General features: G+C 39.9%; 1 protein-coding gene across 1 annotated transcript; it reads left to right on the top strand.

Annotated features, from left to right (window-relative positions):
- Positions 1 to 2,595: 2,595 nt before the first annotated feature.
- On the top strand, positions 2,596 to 19,075 carry rif1 (replication timing regulatory factor 1). Its single transcript, XM_051119172.1, has 36 exons — positions 2,596 to 2,763; positions 3,704 to 3,825; positions 5,278 to 5,356; positions 5,514 to 5,610; positions 5,729 to 5,859; positions 5,959 to 6,050; positions 6,150 to 6,339; positions 6,426 to 6,518; positions 6,615 to 6,753; positions 7,069 to 7,220; positions 7,351 to 7,465; positions 7,732 to 7,908; positions 8,513 to 8,623; positions 8,806 to 8,868; positions 8,976 to 9,076; positions 9,454 to 9,540; positions 9,722 to 9,795; positions 9,965 to 10,145; positions 10,243 to 10,350; positions 10,475 to 10,624; positions 10,704 to 10,803; positions 10,883 to 11,162; positions 11,239 to 11,281; positions 11,387 to 11,586; positions 11,712 to 11,805; positions 11,900 to 12,031; positions 12,127 to 12,269; positions 12,936 to 13,025; positions 13,117 to 13,177; positions 13,294 to 16,236; positions 16,493 to 16,615; positions 16,719 to 16,805; positions 17,692 to 17,807; positions 18,105 to 18,258; positions 18,339 to 18,456; positions 18,543 to 19,075. Exons 2-36 carry the CDS (start codon positions 3,713 to 3,715, stop codon positions 18,788 to 18,790), a joined length of 7,185 nt encoding a protein of 2,394 aa, XP_050975129.1. The 5' UTR covers positions 2,596 to 2,763; positions 3,704 to 3,712; the 3' UTR covers positions 18,791 to 19,075.
- The last annotated feature ends 407 nt before the right edge of the window (positions 19,076 to 19,482 follow it).

A 19,482-nucleotide genomic window follows, 5' to 3' on the forward strand; every position in this document is an offset into this window, starting at 1 on the left:
CCTGGAGCGGCAGGCATGGCGTGAGCAGGCCCTGGAGCGGCAGGCATGGCGTGAGCAGGCCCTGGAGCGGCAGGCATGGCGTGAGCAGGCCCTGGAGCGGCAGGCATGGCGTGAGCAGGCCCTGGAGCGGCAGGCATGGCGTGAGCAGGCCCTGGAGCGGCAGGCATGGCGTGAGCAGGCCCTGGAGCGGCAGGCATGGCGTGAGCAGGCCCTGGAGCGGCAGGCGTGGCGTGATCAGACTGTGGCTTGGCAGACGTGACGTTAGCAGACCTTGACTTGGTGGATGTGACTGGAACTGGCTTTGACTTGGTGGACGTGGCCTGAGCAGGCTTTGGCTTGGCAGGCATGACGTGAACAGGCTTTGGCTTGGTGGACGTGACTTGAGCTGGCTGTGGTGTGGTGGTTACTGCGGGATTGCGGGGTCCCTCGTCCGCAATCCCAACAGTGAAAGATGAACCGCTTAACCGGAGTGCAAGATCTATGTAATTTTCAAGAGTCCAATGTGGGGTATTGCGTGGCATCAAATATGAAATGTCCTTGCATAAACCAAAACGGAAAAGATCTTTAAGAGATGTGTCATTGAAGTTCACCTGATAGCACAGTTCACAGAAGTCGGACACGTAGTCCTCGATTGGACGGTTACCTTGTCGGAGATGGATAAGACGATCTGCTGGGTCCATAGTTGAACGTGTATTAGCAACTTCCGCTGGATTCATGGGAGGCGGAGTATTCTGTAACGTGGACGCTGAGGCGGTGTTAGAATCCAGTTGCAGAAGTTTATTAAAAACAACAGCAAACATACACGATGAAACGGGCAGAGGGTCAGTAACCAGAAAATCAGTCCAAAACATAAACGTAATCCAAACAGCAGAGTGAAAACACAGGCAGTGGGTCGAATACCGAGAAGACAGTCCAATACAGCAACCAAATCCGACAGGGGTAATCCGTAAACTCAAGAACCAGAAACAAAGCAAGACAGCAACAGGTAATCCAACAGAGTAATTGACAACACTCGGTAAGGCAGGTTCAACTGGCAATACTTCGCAAAGTATAGAGCACATGGTCAGTCTTTATATAGTCCCAAACAGGAAGCAGCAGTAGAAGCAGCAGAGGGAGCGTGCAGGCAGTCCTAGGGTGAGAGCTCCCTCTGCTGGCTTGGCGTTACACACCAATGTTTCAGGAGTTCAGGACACAGAATAGGACACATGCTTATTTGATAACTGTTTTATTTCCTATTTGGGTTTATGCATAAACTTTATTTTTTAAGATTGTTTTTTTCCAAGGCAGTGTTAGATGCTAGTGTTTTCTGTCATAACTATGCAAACATTTGATTTCAAACCCAGTATCATAGCTATTTCTTGTTATGATGTTATTTATATTATGATCTTGTTATGACATATAGCACAACTGCGCTCACGGTGACCCGAGTTCGAATCCCGTTCGAGATCCTTTGCCGATCCCGCTCCCCTCTCTCCTCCCAGCTCTTTCCTGTCATCTCTCTACTGTCCTATCACAATAAAAGGCATAAAAAGCCCAAAAATATAAGTAAAAAAAAGTCAGTGCCATATGCTTGATAATTTTTCTTGTCGGAAGCTTTGCGTTTTGTTAGCTAATAAAATATTAAAGCTTAATTCAGTATTATGTGTACAGTTTCTTAATTCTGTCATCCTGGTATCGTGGACTTGCTCTATTGTTTCACACAAACGCAGCTGCTGGCATATATATATATTTTTTTTGTACATTGTAATGGATTATAAGATAACTAACAAACTAGTACTACTACTTAATTATTTATGTGGTGAAATGTTGTGTAAGAAAACTGGTATGACTGCACTGTATCCCTAAAATGTCTAGTTTGAACTTGCCATTTGCTAGCAACTGATTTCTTCATAAAAGCTTTGTCCAAATATTTCAACTCAAATCAGTGTTTCATGTCTAATAATAAAGTAATTGAAAAGTTACACTACTTATTACATTTTAAATCAAGTAATTTGTAATCTGTAACCTATTACTTTTCCAAATTAACCTTCCCAACACTGTATTGTAGCAACTACTGATGAACACACTGATTTTACTTGAATTAATGGTTAACCATGTTTCTATATTTCTATGTTTCTAAGTCCAAATGATACAAAATTATTCAATTTAAATCAATGTGATAAACAAGATAGGTCATAAGTAATCTAAAAGTAATGTAGAAGTAGTCTGATTATATTAACTAAAATGTGTAATTTAAAGGATTGCGTTACTAACTACAATTTTTGTCATGCGATTTGGAATCAGTAACGAATTACAGTTTGTTAGTAATCTATCCAGCTCTGTCTGTATGTTAGTTCAAAGTGTATTAACAAATGTTACCAGATATGACATCTGATTTTAAAACGTTTTTAATATGAATAAACTATAATATAGCTCGTAGTTCATGTTAACTAATGTATTAAACAAAATAAGACCTTAATGTAACATTTCACTGACAAAACAAATGACGAAGGTTTCCTAATAATTAGCTCGATTTTATTCAAGTTGTCTTAATTCACTTAATAAATAATTTATGAGAGGGCGGAGTTGACGTGGGGTTGAAGGTGACGTTTTCAACGCGTCATGTTTGGCGCCAGCATTTTCGCGGGGAGCGAGGAGTGGACAGACGTAGCGTAGCCTTGATCATTTACAAACATTGTTGTATAACTCCCCCGATTCCTCTGATATAGGTCGTGTGTCGATGAAATCGCCTTCAGTGGTCGATAGCGTGTCCTCAGGCGCGAGGTGAGACATCTTGAGTTGTGTCTGTTGATTGGGTGGGTAACATGATGAGGGTAACTAGCTCGCTAACTCTGCAGCCTTTGTAGGGAAAGTTCCTCTTGGATTAGATTGATTCGAGCAAAAGCATACACGACGGTTTAAAGGGTTCAATAAACGACACATTTTGATCTTTGTGTTTGCTGCAAGCGAGGTGCCCACAAGTTGTAGGCTCAACGCACATGATTACACAATAGCTTTAAGGTACAGACGACAATATGGGCTAATATGCATCTCGGGCAGCTCAACACACTAGGGCACACCCACCAGTAACAAAAATAGTATTTAAAAGAAAATACGTTATGATATTTGGCAGAGAGCTTTGATAATAACCGATGGCGTATTGTTATTAGCCTCTCGTGCACCTGGCTAGCTAAACATCACATGCAAGATGCGTGTGAGGTTTTATTCTTACCAAACGTGTCAGTAATGAGATAAAAACGACGCAATTTACGTCCATTAGTTTTGATTTTAAGACATTATTGCTATTTGATGATTAGAGATATCATGTGCATCGACAGAACACGATGTCCTGCATGCGTTGATTAACTCCAGCTTATAACAAATGTGTTAAATCGTTGAAATGATCATTTTTCACACGTTCACATTTATGCATAGCATTTAGTTATCAAATATGATTTACAGATTATCAAATACATGAGGCACAACTCTCAGCCAGGGCGGTGAAAGGTGGGAGTCTTTCTAGGGTCCCACAGGTCCAAAAGACAGAGTTTAAAAATGTTTTTAAAAGGTTATTTGAAGTTAAAAAGCTTTAAAAGCCATGCTCTAAATAAACAACTGAACTAGAACTCCTTTAAAAATGAGTTTTTACATTTTATTACTTTGTTTTGTCTTCCTTGTAGTTAGTGCTCTATGCATCACTTTAATGTGCTTTCATGTCTTTCAGGTTGTGAGGATGATGGCAGCGGTGCCTCTATCTAGTGCCAGCCTCCTTCCTCTTCTGGAGTGTCTGGAAGATGAAGCAGCCGGGTTGTCAGAGAAGACAGATGCCTACATCACCATTGCAAAGTAAGTGTTCACCTACGGTTCTGGTGTCTGTCTGTGTAGTAGGTTTTAGTCAAATGCATGTCTCCTTCATGATGTGTGCTTTTTTTAAAGTTTTAAAATTGGCATTCAGAAGCAATTTTTGTTTAAAGTGATGTTCACCCCAAAGAAAATTGTCATTTACTCAAAAATGAAGATATTTTTAATGAAACCTGAGAGGTTTCTGTTCCTTCGTTAAAAGTTCATTCCTCCACAATTTTTACACTTTTTAAAGTTCCTAAAGGGATCATGAAAGAAATCCATATGAATTAATTAGTTTAATCAAATTCTCAGATGCAATAGTTTTAAACGATGAACATTTAACTTAGGCTTTTCTTCACATAAGTATCGCTCTTTTGTGACTAACTTTCTCAGTCGCAGGAGCACATAAATTGGTTGCAATTTTCTTTTTTTAAGTTACAACATCGGATTAATCAATGCATGCTGATGAACTTTTATCATAGTTTATAGTTATATGGTAACATTCAACTAACATTTTTTTCATCACTAGTATTATTTATGATTTGAATTTTTGAACGGGAGTTACTCTCTTGCTATTTTAAGCCGGGCTTCAGATGCTTTCAAGATCTTGCGATCTTGGTGTCACGTTTTACGAGAAAAGATAATTATCTGTTTTGCTTACATCCATACATCCTTCACCTTTTAAGACTAAAACAAATGTTTGAACGATGGATTCGTTGTTATTAAAAAAAAACACTAATAAATCAGTAGGCTACATTGACAAACTAGCTTGCCTAACGTTTATGAACGAAAACGAATAAGACAAGCATGGCATACACCACGTGCTATGTTATATACCGACTAATACATTGCAGAACATTTAGCAAACTCTGAGGAATCAATTAAATCAAAGAAATTCAAAAGAAAGCCTCTAGCATAATGGGAGGTAAACGGCAAAGAGAACTTTTCAAAATGAAAACAAAAAGAAAAGTAAAACTAAACTGGTTGTCTGTATGTTTTTTCCCTTAAGAATACCAACATGTTTACCTTCTCTGGTTTAAGAAGCAGTCTTTCCCTTGCTTCCCATGCTGACATGGAAAGTATAAACCAGGCTCTCCACCTAAGGCGCTCGCACTGAAAGTGCCTCTCTTCACGTGATCAGTGAAATTTGACTCTTGCTAAAATGTGTCATGGCTCTGCAGCTTGCGCTGTATAGATCAGAGCAGTCGCATTGGAGCAACGCAGACCATGCCGTTGCATAAATGCGACCATGTCAAATTTTTATTCGCACATTTAAAAAAAATTGTTGCAGTCTAGAGCCCTGTATATAGAGTGCATTGTATATGGTAAGTGAAAGCTCAAATGTACTTGCGCACTGCATTAAAATAAACCTCATTGGCTCTCATGTGTCTAGTGAGCAAGTTTTAAAGGAAGTTATAGATTAATCATGGGACTTTTGTTCTTTTTCTTTCTTAGTCGCCTGAATGGAGAGGAAGGACGACAGTTTCTCCCTGTGGTTGTAAAGCATTTTGCACGTCTAAGTAAAGTCCTTTTGGTAAGTTTGTGTCCTCTGTGCATTACGAAACTCACTGGAATGTTTTGAATGTAATTGAGTATGTATAGTATAAATAAGAAAAAGTTATTCTTTCAGAAAGCTATGTCTTGGCTGTGTCATCAGCCCTGCAGATTAATTTTTTTTTTTTTTTTTTCAGGTTCATATCTCCAGTGAGAATGAGGAGTTGTGTCAGGCTGCATTGCAGGCTTTGGGATTCTGTGTCTTCCACTCACACATCGTTTCAGTCATACCAGGTATAGTAGTTGAATTCTTTAAAATATACTTTTTATATACTTTTTTTTTTTTTTTTTTTTTTTTAACTTTGTGTGAGAAGTTGCATCTGTAATCTTTATTTATTCATTTTTTTTGCAGCAAATATTTCAGAAGATATACTGTCTACGCTCTGTAATGTTGTGGTGAAATCAAAAGAGAAGTTTACCTGTACTCGAGCATTATGGGTCATTTCAAAACAGAATTTCCCATCAGAGGTGGCATCCAAAAAGGTTTGTTTACCATGCATAAACCATATTTTTTATCATTCTTTCCCCCTCCATTTAGCTTTTTTTTTTTTTTGGTCTAAAATGTTGCTTTTTACGTTTCAGGCCCCAGAGATTCTGAAGAGTCTGGAGGCCATGCAGACCAGAGAGGTTCAGTCCATCCTTATTGAACACGAATCACTCAATGTCATAATAAGGTTTGTTGGAATTCCCCATATTTTTCTCTTTCTTGGTAGTGCTGTTCATACTGGAGATGCTACGGAGATGCTAAGTTTTGATTTTGTGGCAAACATCAGGTTGCTGGAGCAGGCTCCATCTCAGATGGCTGCTGGAGCCGTGTGCTGGGCCAAGCTGGTTATTCCTCTGGTGGTTCACTCAGCCAATAAAGTGCGTTTGCGTGCAGCAGCAGCCCTGGAGCTGGGCATGCCTCTTCTTCTGGAGAAACAGCAGGAAGTGGCAGCCATTGTAGAACCAATGATGTCTTCTGTAAGTGTATTCAACAGTTTTCTTTGTTGTGATTAAATAAGTCTATAAATAACCATAATGCTTCTCTAATGCTCTGCTGCATCTAGATGCTCATCCCTGAAATGCAGAAGCTGTTTGCCTCTAAAAATGAGACTAATATGCTGAAGCTGTGGCCTCTGTTTGTGAAACTTCTGGGGAAGGTAAGATACTTGGTCACCAAACAGGTCTCACTATTTCAGTTCTGTGTTTGTCATTTTGGATAAGTATGTGTTTCTATTGTATGCGTCTCTTTTCAGTTGCTCCACAAAGGCGGCGCTTTCATTAATTCCTTGCTGTATTTAGAGGAGTTGGGTTTCCGCAACTCTTCTCCTAATATTAAGAAGATTGCCTTCATAGCTTGGAAGAGCCTCATTGACAATTTCGCCCTTAATCCAGGCAAGTTTGTTCTTTCTTTAAGTATATTCTTTGTATGTAGGTGTAATAGCCAGTTGCAGAAAATTGCACAATTTTGCTTTGTAGAAAGGCATGAAAGTTTTTAAATTTCTCTAGGTTTGCTTTAGCATTGGTTGAAATTGCATTTGAGTGAATGTTAAATAATGATTATTCAGTAACCTCAAATTCATTGGTGAAAAGATGTGGGAATCTTTTAGACCCAGATTGCAACCATTCATGGGTTTATTATTTTTTTTTTAAGCTTCTTCCTTTTTCTCAGCGGTTGTTTTCTAAGCTGTAATGGTTTCTTTTAAGCAGATATCCTGTGCAGCAGCAAGCGCCTGAAGCTCCTCATGCAGCCACTCAGTTCTATCCAAGTCAGGACTGAAGCTCTTCTGCTCACCAAGCTGGAGGTGTGGTGGTACCTTGTAGTCAAGCTTGGACCCAACTTGTCTGCCAACTTTGAGCAGGTAAAATTTACTGTGCTTACATTGATGAATAATGCTTTTTGGTCCTTGCATATAGTTGTATGGCCATGGTGATATTAGTTACTGAGAGCATTGTATCTTTATCCCTTCTTTCCATCACTTTCTCTTAAAGGTTGGCGTGCCACTGCTGCACAGCACACTTCCTTCTGATTCTCCACTGCCGTCCCCGACTACACCTGCTCGAACCCCTAACCCAAGCAATGGCACCCCTAACACCCCTAAATCAGGTACAGCTAAATTTCTCTCATTCTATCTTAGTTTACCGAAATCAATTTTCTGAACTGACGGACTTTTCTCTGGTAACATTTTGCTGGACGACTTCATTCATCCAGTCAGCTTAAATTCTTCCCCTCCACATTTAACTGCAGGCTCAGATCTGCCTCCATCCAATCAAAACCCCACCCTACCTATATGTATTATTATTATTATTATTATTATTATTATTATTATTATTATTATTTTTTTTTTTATGCTTAATCTTTCTGTTCTTCAGGCATTCCTTCCTGCAGTACACCAAGCACTACTCCTCGCATAAATCTAAACAGCAGTATGCAGGCGGCTCAGTCCTACCGCTCCATTCAGCTTCTGGGACTAGAGATGCTCCTGCACTGGCTTGTGGGTCCAGAGATTACAGTCACAGCAGCTAGAGAAAATCTTCAGCTCAGTCTGGGTAAGCATGCGTGTATGTGGGGTATGTGTATAAGGGTCAGTGTTGTGGTTTGTTGTTTTATAACTTGTACGTAATCTGAAAGCTGAATAAACTTTCCATTGATGTATGGTTTGTTAGGTTAGGACAATATTTGGCCGAGATACAACTATTTAAAATCTGCAATCTGAGGGTGGAAAAAAAATCAAACGTTTGAGAAAATAACCTTTAAAGTTGTCCAAATTAAGTTCTTAGCAATGCATGTGATTTTTTTTTTTTTTTTTTTTTTTTTTTTTTTTTGAGATATTTAGGGTAGGAAACTTACAAAATATCTTCATGGAACATGATTTTTACTTAACATCCTAATGATTTTTGGCGTGAAAGAAAAATCGATAATTTTGACCCATACAATGTATTTTTGGCTATTATTGCATATATACCTGTTCTGCTTAAGACTGGTTTTGTGGTCCAGGGTCATATATATTGTCTGAGCTTTTAGAGTAGTTTTCTGTCAGTGATTTATTTTGTGTTAAAGTGGATCCAACTTGGATACAGCCTGGTATACTGAACCTCATTATTGCAGTTTTTGAATGCTCACAGTGTCAGTGTGCCATTTGTTTGTTTTCAGAGCCCCTGACGCACCCGCTCTTTACCAGCCCTTCCTCCTTCGGTAGACATGCCTCCACCCTCATATCAGCCAGCAAAGAAGGCTTTATTACCGTGGGAAAACATGCTCCAGGTATTCAACATAATATGCAGAATTTAGCCAATGGGTCATGATACCAATTTAAATTTTGTCTTGGCTGTTTCTCTTACTGGCCTGCTTGAAAGCAAAGGTCTATTATTGAGATCATCAGGAAATAAATGAAATGCTGATGCTGTCCATGTCCATCACCTGAAATGAGTATTTATTCTTTACAGAAGCGCTTGTTAATCTCATTTGGAGCAACCTGATCTCTTCTGTCAGCACAACTATAGAAGCCGGTATGTTAACGTTTACACTCTCTAAGAAAGTGAGAGAGAACTTAGACTGTTATATTGTATTGTGGATACTGGCTCATAGTAATTTAGAAAGTTTCTGTTAACAACAGGTAATAAGAAGGAACGACAGGGATCAGAGGTCCTCACGCTGCTTCTACAGGCTTTGCAATCTATCCTGTCCTCAGATGGTCTGCCTGCCGAACGGGCCCTGGTAAGATGGCACATCATAGTGAAAATGACCCGCTAAATGATTTGGATGCTGAAAGTGTTACACAACCCAGCTGCAGTCTTGCATGCTGAACATATACTATGTATACTAAAGCTGAAAATTCTGCCTTGCCATCACAGGAATAAATGACTTTTTAAAACGTATTGAAATAAAAAAAAAAAAAAAAAAATTTAAATCATAAACATTTCACTATTACTGTTTTTACTGCATTTTAATCATAAATGCTGCTTTGGTGAGCATAAGACTTCAAAAGCCTCAGTTTAAATGTCAAGGATTAGTTTTTTTAGTGTATTCAGTTAAAAAATGTGGGTAGTTGGTTTAACCCTGCTGTTTGAACACATTTTCATTAATTTCTGTAGATTTTGTTGGAAGCCACTGTTAAGGGAATACCTCAGAAGGTGCTTGGTTCTGCCGCTTATCAAGTGGCAAACATGGATGTGTTGAATGTAAGTGCTTTTTTTTTTTTTTTTTTTTTTCTTTTTTTTAACCCCTTATTGTAAAGCCTTGCTGAATTTATCAACATTTTTGTATAGTTTTCACCCTTTAAATTCATGCATGTCTACATATCATGACTGTAAAAAAAAAAAAAAAAAAAAAAAAAAAAAAGATTTTCCACATCTTTTTTAGGGTACGCCTGCACTTTTCCTAATACTGATTTTCTACAAGAGTAACCAGCTCTCATCCTTTCTTGAAGATGAGAGGTAAGCATAAATCCTTTAAGTCTTTTAATACCGAATATTGTAACCCAAACTTTTGTTTTGAGTTTTTTTTTTTTTTTTTTTTTTTTTGCAATAGAACTTGTAAAAGAGGAATAGTACTTGTTTCTGTTCCCATTGGTTAACTGGGGCAACTTTTTCTTGCGTCTGACAGGTTTTTTTCTAGCCTGGAGACTCTTGTGAGCTGTGGGTTTTGTGGACCTACGTCGCCCCTGGCGTTTGGAGAGGCTGTTTTAGGAGCAATTAGTGGGAGTGTAGAGGCTGTTAAGAACAAAACACAGCTCTGGAGGATGTGGAGCGTGGTGGTGAACCCTCTGACGGACACCATCACTCAGGTACTAAATCATATCATCGGTACTGTAGAATGAATGTGTGTTTCTGTGCCAGACGAACCTTGTATTGACTAAGAAATGACAAATTGTTTCAACACAGACCAATGAAGTGAATCAAGGAGATGCTCTGGAGCATAACTTCAGTGCCATTTACAGTGCCTTGATGTTCCCAGTTATTCACCTGCTGCCTGGTTCGCCACTGCCCCAAGTAAGAGATCATTTTATCTTTCATGCAGATGCTTTCTGCAGTATAATACAAATACTTCATACACCCTTATTTGACATTGACTTTTTTTTTTTTTTTTTTTTTTTTTTTTTTTTTTTTTAAATAGACCACTCAGAAGGCAATGATCAACACGTGGTCCAGGCTTTACAAGGCGTTTGCACGCTGCTCAGCTTTGGTAGCCACAGCGGAGGAGAACATATGCTGTGAAGAGCTGTGTGCCAAGATCTCTGGCTCTCTTGACAGCGAGGCTCTGAAAGTATGGCCTTTGCAAGTGTGTAATAAATGTGGAAGATTTATTCAATTGTGCACCTAATTGTTTCTTTTTTTCTTTTTAGAATCTGTCTATGCTAGATGCAATAGCAAATATTTTGCAGATCATCATTGAGAGTATGGACTTCTCACCTTACACCCCACAGTTCCAGCAGAAGTTGAAATGTAAGACTTTTGCTTCAGTTTCAAATATGCAAAGTTGTGTGTTGGCGCTGTGTCACCATGTTTTCATGTTAATCCATAGCTCCTCATACACCATTAAGTTGGGTACGCAAGAGAAGCAAAGCCTTGGGGAACCTCTCAACCTTCCACACTCTCCTGGTACAGACTCTAGATGCGTTCCTTTCTGTGGACCCCTCAGAAGCATCTGTAGAGTCCAACGGTGGAGTTTTAAATGCAGTTGGCTTGACGTTGCTCTCTAACTTGTCAGCTCTTTTCACTAATATCACACTGCCTACGTTCATACAAGAAGTGCTGACCACCCTCACCAAACCCCTCGCACACCTTTTTGAACAGTGCTCCAGGTGTGTGACGTTTTCTCATCCTTCATATTTTAAACGTCGTAATTCATTGTCTAACGCTGCTTTTCTTTTATAAAAGTCATGATGAACCATCAAAGCTCAGTGCAACACTAGGACCCAAGGTAAGAAATTACCCAGCTGTGAATTTGAAATCAAAACCACAGGTCTGATGTTTAGTCATATGTATATGGTTAGGTTGACTGATTTATATGCTGTTTATCTTGCAGTTGGAGAAACTGGCCACGGACCTGCTTGGCTGCCTTCAGACACAGTCAACTCTGCATGACGATGAGATGCTTGCCGTGTTGTCGCCTTTGCTCTGTGTGCTTTTTCCACACAAGAGCAAGCAAATTCGCACTGTGGTCACACAGTTCTGGAACGCCACCTTTGGAAATGCACTCGCCTTGACTTACCCTGAGCCACTCAAGTACGCTTTCATGCCATTTTGGGGAATTTTGTGTAAATTATGCACATTTTCAGATCTGTAAGTATGCTTGTCCTAAAATTTGTTGTTTTAACTGTGTCTGTGTGTATGTATTTCTTTTTCCTCAGGTCTGTTTTAAGTCAGGCAAAGCAAAAGACTCCATTGATTTTACCTGGTTTTGAAGCAGTTGATGCACCAGATGATTGCAGTGGCCAGTATTCGGTACGGTTCAGTGTTTCATCCAGTGCAAATGATTGTTCTTCAGAGCTGTAAACAGTAAAGTGTTCATTCTAAATATGCTGTGTTCTCTAATAAGGGTGAGAGTTCTCAGCTGGACCCTCAAGTCAGTGGGGTGAAGATGACCTCTGTAGGAAAGAGGGACTCTCTTCTGTCGAGGGCAGAAGAGCTTAAAGGAAGAGCCTCTGTAACTCTAACAAAACCAGTGTCTGTAAGTATGATTGTGTAAAATGCAACTTGAACATTTCAATTGTGACACTGAATTAGCAACAAGGTCCCTCAACAAATGACCTGTTGCCTCTCTAGGTAAAGCTGGATTTTGGATCACCCAAACCACTGAAGCGAGATGCTATTGAGGAGGAGGCATCAGTTGATTTTGTTTTTATTCCACCTGAGACAAAGGAGAGAGTGCTAACAGAGCACCAGAAAGAGGTCAAAAGGACTAAACGGTACGTTTGGCTTTAAGGTGTTGTTTTTTTTTTTTTTTTTTTTTTTTCCCCTTTCATTTCATGAAAAAGTTAAGCTTAGTGATGATGTGCCTGTGGTCAAAGTCTGGTAGTTTAGATGTCGCCATTAAGATTCTTTAAAGGGGACATCAGGCACCCATTTTCCACAAGTTGGTATAGTTCTTTAGGGTCTTCATGTGAACGTACTTTGGTTCAAATTCCTCAATGGTAATGTAAAACAACATTGACCCATTTTGGTGCATGGCTCTTAAAATGATAATGAGCTACTGCTCTCTCACCTCTCTATCGTTTTGTGGTGTATTTAATGTGTTACCATCTAAAAACACAGCTAGTTCACTGCATCCTCAGTGGCTCTCATGTTGGGAGAAAATGAAGACTTTTATGTTCACTTTTACATCCAACTGCAAAACACCTGCATTGGTTAAGAGACATTACTGCTGGTTAACTGAAACCGTTTAGGTTTTTTGGGGATAAAAAAAAAAATTGTCAGTCGGTGGATAATTGTAGGGTTGTTGTGTAAACACACTAATACACATTTATATGCAAACACCATGTAGTGAATTCAAGTGAATTTTGCAAAATAAGAAATTAAGACCAATGTTTTACTGATGTCTTGACTAATTTCTGCTTTGATTTTGTTTGCGTAAGGGTTGACATTCCTGCGCTGTATAATAACCTGGATGCCTCCCTTGACACCACAGTCTTTTCACAGTATTCTCAGAGTCAAGAGGAGTCCATGTATGTATTGGAACTATGGCTTAGTTCTTTTCACTGAAGTATTTATTTATTTATTATTTATTTACCCACTGTTAACAATGTTTCTTTTTAGGGACAAATTGGTAAACACTGAAAAGGATCAACCAGAGGAAGAGGCTTATATTGAGCTAAATGTAAAACATCTTTTTTTTTAAACAATGGCACTGCTGTTTTGATTATGTGGAGGATATGAGTGCATGCTTTCTGTTAAGGGTATTAATTGGTTCTAATGTTGTTTCCTGCCCCCAAGGAGGTTGACACAAGTGAGGAACCAACCACAGATGTTACAGTAACCCAAGAAGGCACCAAATCAGTCGTAGAAACGCCAGAGAAAGCTACGCAAAATAAAGATCAAACTTCAGAAAAGAATCAGTCACCATCCAGTGACATCTCAGTTGATGTGAGTGGGCATGAGAAAAGTGGACTTGAGGGGACCAGCCCAAATGTTTCTGGTTCATCTGATATGGTATCAGGCACACCACCTAAAACCAATAGCAGGCGTCAGTCATTCATAACCTTAGAGAAATATGTTGAAGGGCAGTCACCAAGCCCTGCAAGAGTTGCATTTACTGGTCCACACACCCGCAAATCGAGTAGACTGAGTTCTTTAAAGGCATTGGAGGCTTCTCAAAGTGACTCACAAATTCAGACTACAAAAGAGGACACTGAGGAATCTCGAAAGAGGAGCAGCACTGAACCATCCTCTCAAAATGAGTCAGCAAAAGATAAGATGTCAACAGAAGGTCGTCGTAGTGAAGTTACAGATGAGGAAGAGGATGATGTGGTCCCAGATACCCAGACTCAATTATCTGGAGAACCATCAGGTGTTAAGACCAGTCCTGTGTCTAAAGCCAGTGTAGAGGAACAAGACTCTCCTGAAAAAGATTCGCAGAGTCTGGCTGATTCTCAAGCTAGTCAAGAACCAAGAAGGTCAGGCAGACGGCGAAGTAGACCTGTACGCCCAGGGGAAGATCCAGGAGAGCCGAAAAGCAAAGAACCAGTTGCAGACTCTGCGGTGACAAATACACAGAAGCCCACTCTTTCTCCACCAAGTAGCACTTTGACTGGAAGAAGGAGAAGTAGGGCTATTGAGGACAGTAAAGTTGAAGGAGACCAGCTGAACAATAAAGTAATAAAAGGAGACCTTAGCCAAAACAATTCACAGATTTCCTCTGCAGAGTCTTCACAGGCACTTCCACAGGCAGTAATTATGCTTGGAAATAAAGAGGCAAGCCAGACTGGGTCCCCTTCCAAGAGTTCTCCTGTAACTCAATCAGGTAGCCCAAGCAAAGACAGATTGCCAGCCCTCAGTGAGTCTGGGAGTCTGTCACCAGGTAGACCTACAAGGAAGACCAGAGCACACCTTGAGGAATCAACAGACAAGGAAGCACATGAAAACTCACAAAATGATCCTCAAAATGCTGCATCCAGTTTGAGAAAGAAACTTTCACAGACACCTGTTTCCAATTCTGAGGCTGATAGCCAACAAAGAACACGAAGGACAAGGAGATCTGAATCCCAATTACTGGAGATGTCTAGTTCGCAGACCAAAGACGAGAGTCAGGCGGACTCTCAAACACTGACAACGGTGAAGGGTAGAGCTATGAGGAGGAGAACTGCAGAAGAAGAGACTGACTCTACTAGAGATGCCACATCAACTGTAATTGTAGAGGAGTTAAGTGCAAGCCAGGATTCCTCCGAAGGTCATGGTAGATACAGAACTCGACGATCTAAAGGTTTACTGGCCCCTACTGAGAATACAGAGTCTGAAAACTCTGATAGCCGTGATGATGGACCTAGGCCTAAAAAGAGACCTCGGAAACCATTATCCACAGAGGTGCTACCAGTTGCCGCAGAACCCAAAGTTGAAATGGTGCCAGATAAGGAGGAGGTTGATGTTTCAATGGAGATGTCACAGGATGAGGCAGAATCTGAAACTAGTTTGAATATTTTAGTCATTGAGACCAAAGAACTTGAGGACAAAGAAGAGGTCCTTGCCCCTGATAGTGTACAACATGAACAGATTACCTCTGACAAAGGAGCAGATGATATCAAAATTGAGACAAAATTAAAGACTGAAACTGATACGGATGAGAAGGGGTCCATTAGTGAGAAATCAGAGGGTGAAGAATTAAATTTATCTTCACAGATTGGGTTGGAAGATTTAAATGAAAAGCCTGACATTTCACGTAAATGCCCCCATACCAGACGGGGACGTGGACGTAGACGATCTAGAAGCTGCAATTGCTTCTCAAACAACCGTGACGTGTTCTCACAGGACAGTGACTTCCAAGAATCGCAGGATCTGAAAAATGAGGAGGTTCCGCTTGTCACCGATGCCTTGAATTCTCAACCTGAGCTGTCAACATCTGTATCAGAAGAAAGCAAGAGCTCAGCAATTGCAGATGTCTCGGATGCTGATGTTCAGCCATTTTCAGCCTTGCCCGAACAACTCCCATCTGAGGCTTTGCCTTCTGAAAGTCCCATTGCAAAGCTTGGGGTAATTGTTTCTCAGCTGACTGAAAAAGAGGAAGAAGCACAACTTGAATTATCCAAACTGACAGATGAAGCAAAGGAGCATCTAGAGATACCGGTGGCAGAGACAGATGAGTTGGAGAGTTCTGGGTGCACAGGTAGTCAAAAGCACAAAGAAGATGATGGATTAGAAAACACTTCAGTAAGTGCAGAACCTCTCCAGAGTTCAACACCTCAAGACACATCTCCAAGTCAAGGTCGCCCAGTGGAAGATGCACCTATTTGCCAGGAGCAACTAGAGTCTTCCCATGTCCAGCAGGAGGATGCTATTAACCCAGCAGTGAAGGAAAGTGAAGACCTTGCTGTTTCAGAGCCGAGTGGAGAAAACATTATGTTGTCAGAAGAGTCAAACAACAAAGAATTGCTTGATGAGGATGTTGATCTTGTCGAGAAGGATGAAGATACTCAGCTGGACAACCGGGATCCTCCTGAGGACGCACAAGAAGAGCCACCTCAAAGTAGTACCTCTGGAGCCTGCTTGGATTCTCCACCCAAGCCTAAACCTTTGGACGCTCTCAGTGGTGAACTAGAGCCTGGCCAGAGTCCAAGCAGAACCCGATCTCGTGCCTGGTCACCATCTGCTTCTCCATCTACCAGTATTCTGAAGAAGGGACAGAAGAGAACATGTGAAGAGGATACACCCTCCCCCCTTCATAAGGTATTTGACAATACACTTCAATATTTAGGAAATTGGACATCACCCTCATGTCGCTCTAAACCTGGAAGATCTCTTAATTTGTGTTCTGAAAATGATTGATGGTCTTATGGGTTTGGAATGACATGAGCATGACAATTAATGACAATTTTCATTTTTTCAGGTGAGCTATCCCTTTAACAAATTGAAACAAATGTAATGTAAGCATATTTCTCGCTTCCTGTGAAACATTATACATCTTTTTTGTTTTGTTTTGCAGTCTCGTCGAGTGTCTTTTGCAACTCCAATTTATCATCAAGAACTGGCTGATGATATTGATCGACGTAGTCCAGTTATTCGCACAAGCTCACCTCGGTCAAAAGTCTTGAGTGGACAGTCGAAGGTGTGCAATATGAGTTAACTGATCATTACATCTTGGATTTAAAATTGTGATTCAGTTTCCACTATTCATGGCCGATTGTTAAATGTCTTTCATTTTATTACAGTATATTACTACACCCACAAAAGGCTATACAAGTCTAAGTCCACGTAACCTCCGTAGCCCTGGATCCAAAAGCTCCAAAAAATGCCTGGTAATTATTTTCTTGCCTTCCACTTAAATTGCTAATTTTTTTCCCTGTTTATATAACTTTGATATATTTTGCTTGTTAATAACGTAAGTTTTTAGGGGTTCAAGCACATAGCGTTGAAACCCTGTTGTAATTGTTAGAGTAGCCAAGGATCAGCAATCTCCACGTAAAACTGATTGTGCAGACCAAACCATAAGTCATAGAGACTTGAAACTTGAAGGGATGGTAGTACTCCCACCGCTCACAATGTCACCAAGGCTCGCCCCAGTCGCCCTGACGGGGGCGCTACAGTGATCAAAAGTACGAAATTGCTAGAAACTCTTTAACTGTCAGTCGTAGACTCAAGTGTCTTATGTCGTTGGAATCCTTGGCTCACGGTGGACAAAACTCGCTCCTCAGATTCGATCATGAGCCTGGTGAAGGAAGAAAAAAAATTTGAAATGAACCAGAATGGGCCAGTCCAAATTTATCTAAAAGCCTAAAAAAAACTCAAAACTTCACAAAACCTGCTGAGCTCATGTGACAGGTGATTCTAAACAAGCATGCAAAGTTTTAAGAAGATCAGACCACAGCTAGCACTATAACAATCATAAACATTAAACTTAATATTTCTATGGTAAATTAACTGGAAAATGCGTTAAATCATGATTTGGGTGGATGAAGTCTTGCTACATAACATTTTTTCAAATTAAAGCGCTTGAACCCCGGTAATTGCTGCTTGCAGCTGTATTTTTTATTACTTCTGAAAAATGAACACTGCTAAAGTTGGTAATGTTTAATACTTGTCATGTTATTAAGTTAAATCAGACTTCAGTTTATTCGAACAGAAGCTCTAAGTGGAAATGGTGTTAAAATGTTCCTTTTATTTATTTATTTTTTTAAATCATAGATTTCAGAGATGAGCCAGGAGCCACGTCCTATTGCTAAAGATTGTGTTTATCCAGCACTTGTTGGCTGCTCTACACCTGTAGAGGCTGTTTTACCACAGATATCCTCCAACATGTGGTAAGCCAGATCACCCATTTTCCCCATCCAATACAGCTTGGGTTCAGTTCATTAAGTTCATGCCTCAATTTAAATTTTATATCCTTGTGAACTCCAAATACATTCAAGTATTGTTTGAGTGGTGCAGCTGACAGACCTCTCAATGGCAGTACACATACCATTTCTTCTTCACCCAAACAGTACAAGCTATTTCTTCTCATCAGTAGATTTGATCATAGATCTGAAGGTTGTTTTCTGGGGTGTTAATGTTAAGAATGTAACTAATTGGCATATATGTTTATTCCTCTTTGTGTTTAGGCCTCGTGGCTTTGGTCAGCTTGTTAGAGCCAGAAACATTAAAACGGTTGGAGATCTGAGTGCACTTACCCCAAGTGAAATCAAGTCTCTTCCTATTCGTTCACCTAAGCTGTCCAATGTGAGGAAAGCACTTAAAACCTATCATGAGCAGCAGGTAATGTGCATCATCTTTACATTAGTATCTTCCCCTTTATTATGGAAGATTGTTCTGACATCTCACATTTGGCCGTACAGAGAAAAGGCCGTTCTGATGACCTGAAGAGTTTTGACGAAATGGAGAAAATGACATCTGAGCCCGAAGAGATGGAGCTTCCTCAAAACCAAGATGAAGAAACTCCAGGAGAGGTTCAAGGTTAGATATTTCATTTCTTGTCAAATCCATGATTGGTGACACATTCAACATAATGGTAATTTAACTTATGACTCAACTTTTTGCAGAAGACAAACCATCAGAAGTGGGAGTAGATTCTGAACAGATGGCTGAGGAGAACAAATCACAAGATGAATCTAGTGATTTGCTCTCAGATGTGGTAGCCCTTAGTGGACGCCTGACTTCAGAGGAACTTGGTCGCTGTTCACCCAACCATCTGGGCCTGATGCACGAACATCTGAGCGGAATGATGAGAAACATTGTGACCCACATGCAGTCCCGCTTGCTCTGTAATCTTGATGATAGCTTGCCATGAGGACATTTGCTGAGATATTTTCCTGACATCAGAATTCACTTTTAACTTGAAGATTAACAGAGGACTGCTCATTTCTCAAGTTTTAGTTTGAATTTTAGAGTAGATGAATTTCTAATTATGCTCTTTCAGAGAATAGACTTAAATGGCCAAAAGCCATTTTCCACTGCTACTTAAGTGTCAATTTTATTTTATGGAGTGATTTTTAAGACTGTAAAATTGTGCTGAGATGCCAAGGAAACGTTTTTTTAAAAATAAAGTTATAGTATTAATAAAATTCCATTTATCTGTTTTCATTCAATGTTTGGGGCATTTTTTTCAATGCCTCTTTGTACAAACCACAAAATTACAAATACAAAGATGGCTTTTTTTATTCCTGCGAAGGCCTATTGTTAAAGGAATAGTTCATCTAAAAATAAAATTTATTAATTACTCGCCCTCATATTGTGCCAAACCCTTAAGATCTTCGTTCATCTTCAAGACAAAAATTAAGATGTTTTTGATGACATCCAAGAGGTTTCTGACCCTGTGTAGACAGCAATGCAACTGACATGTTCAAGGCCCAGAAAGGTAGTAAGGACATAAAATGGTCCATGTGACATCAATCATTCAACCCTAATTTTATGAGAAAATCTACGAGAATACTTTCTGTGTGAAAAGAAAACAAACGACTGAAAAAAAAAAAAAAAGTTATC

This window comes from Labeo rohita, chromosome 9, assembly GCF_022985175.1.
Source record: "Labeo rohita strain BAU-BD-2019 chromosome 9, IGBB_LRoh.1.0, whole genome shotgun sequence".
In the NCBI taxonomy this organism is placed as follows: domain Eukaryota; kingdom Metazoa; phylum Chordata; class Actinopteri; order Cypriniformes; family Cyprinidae; genus Labeo; species Labeo rohita.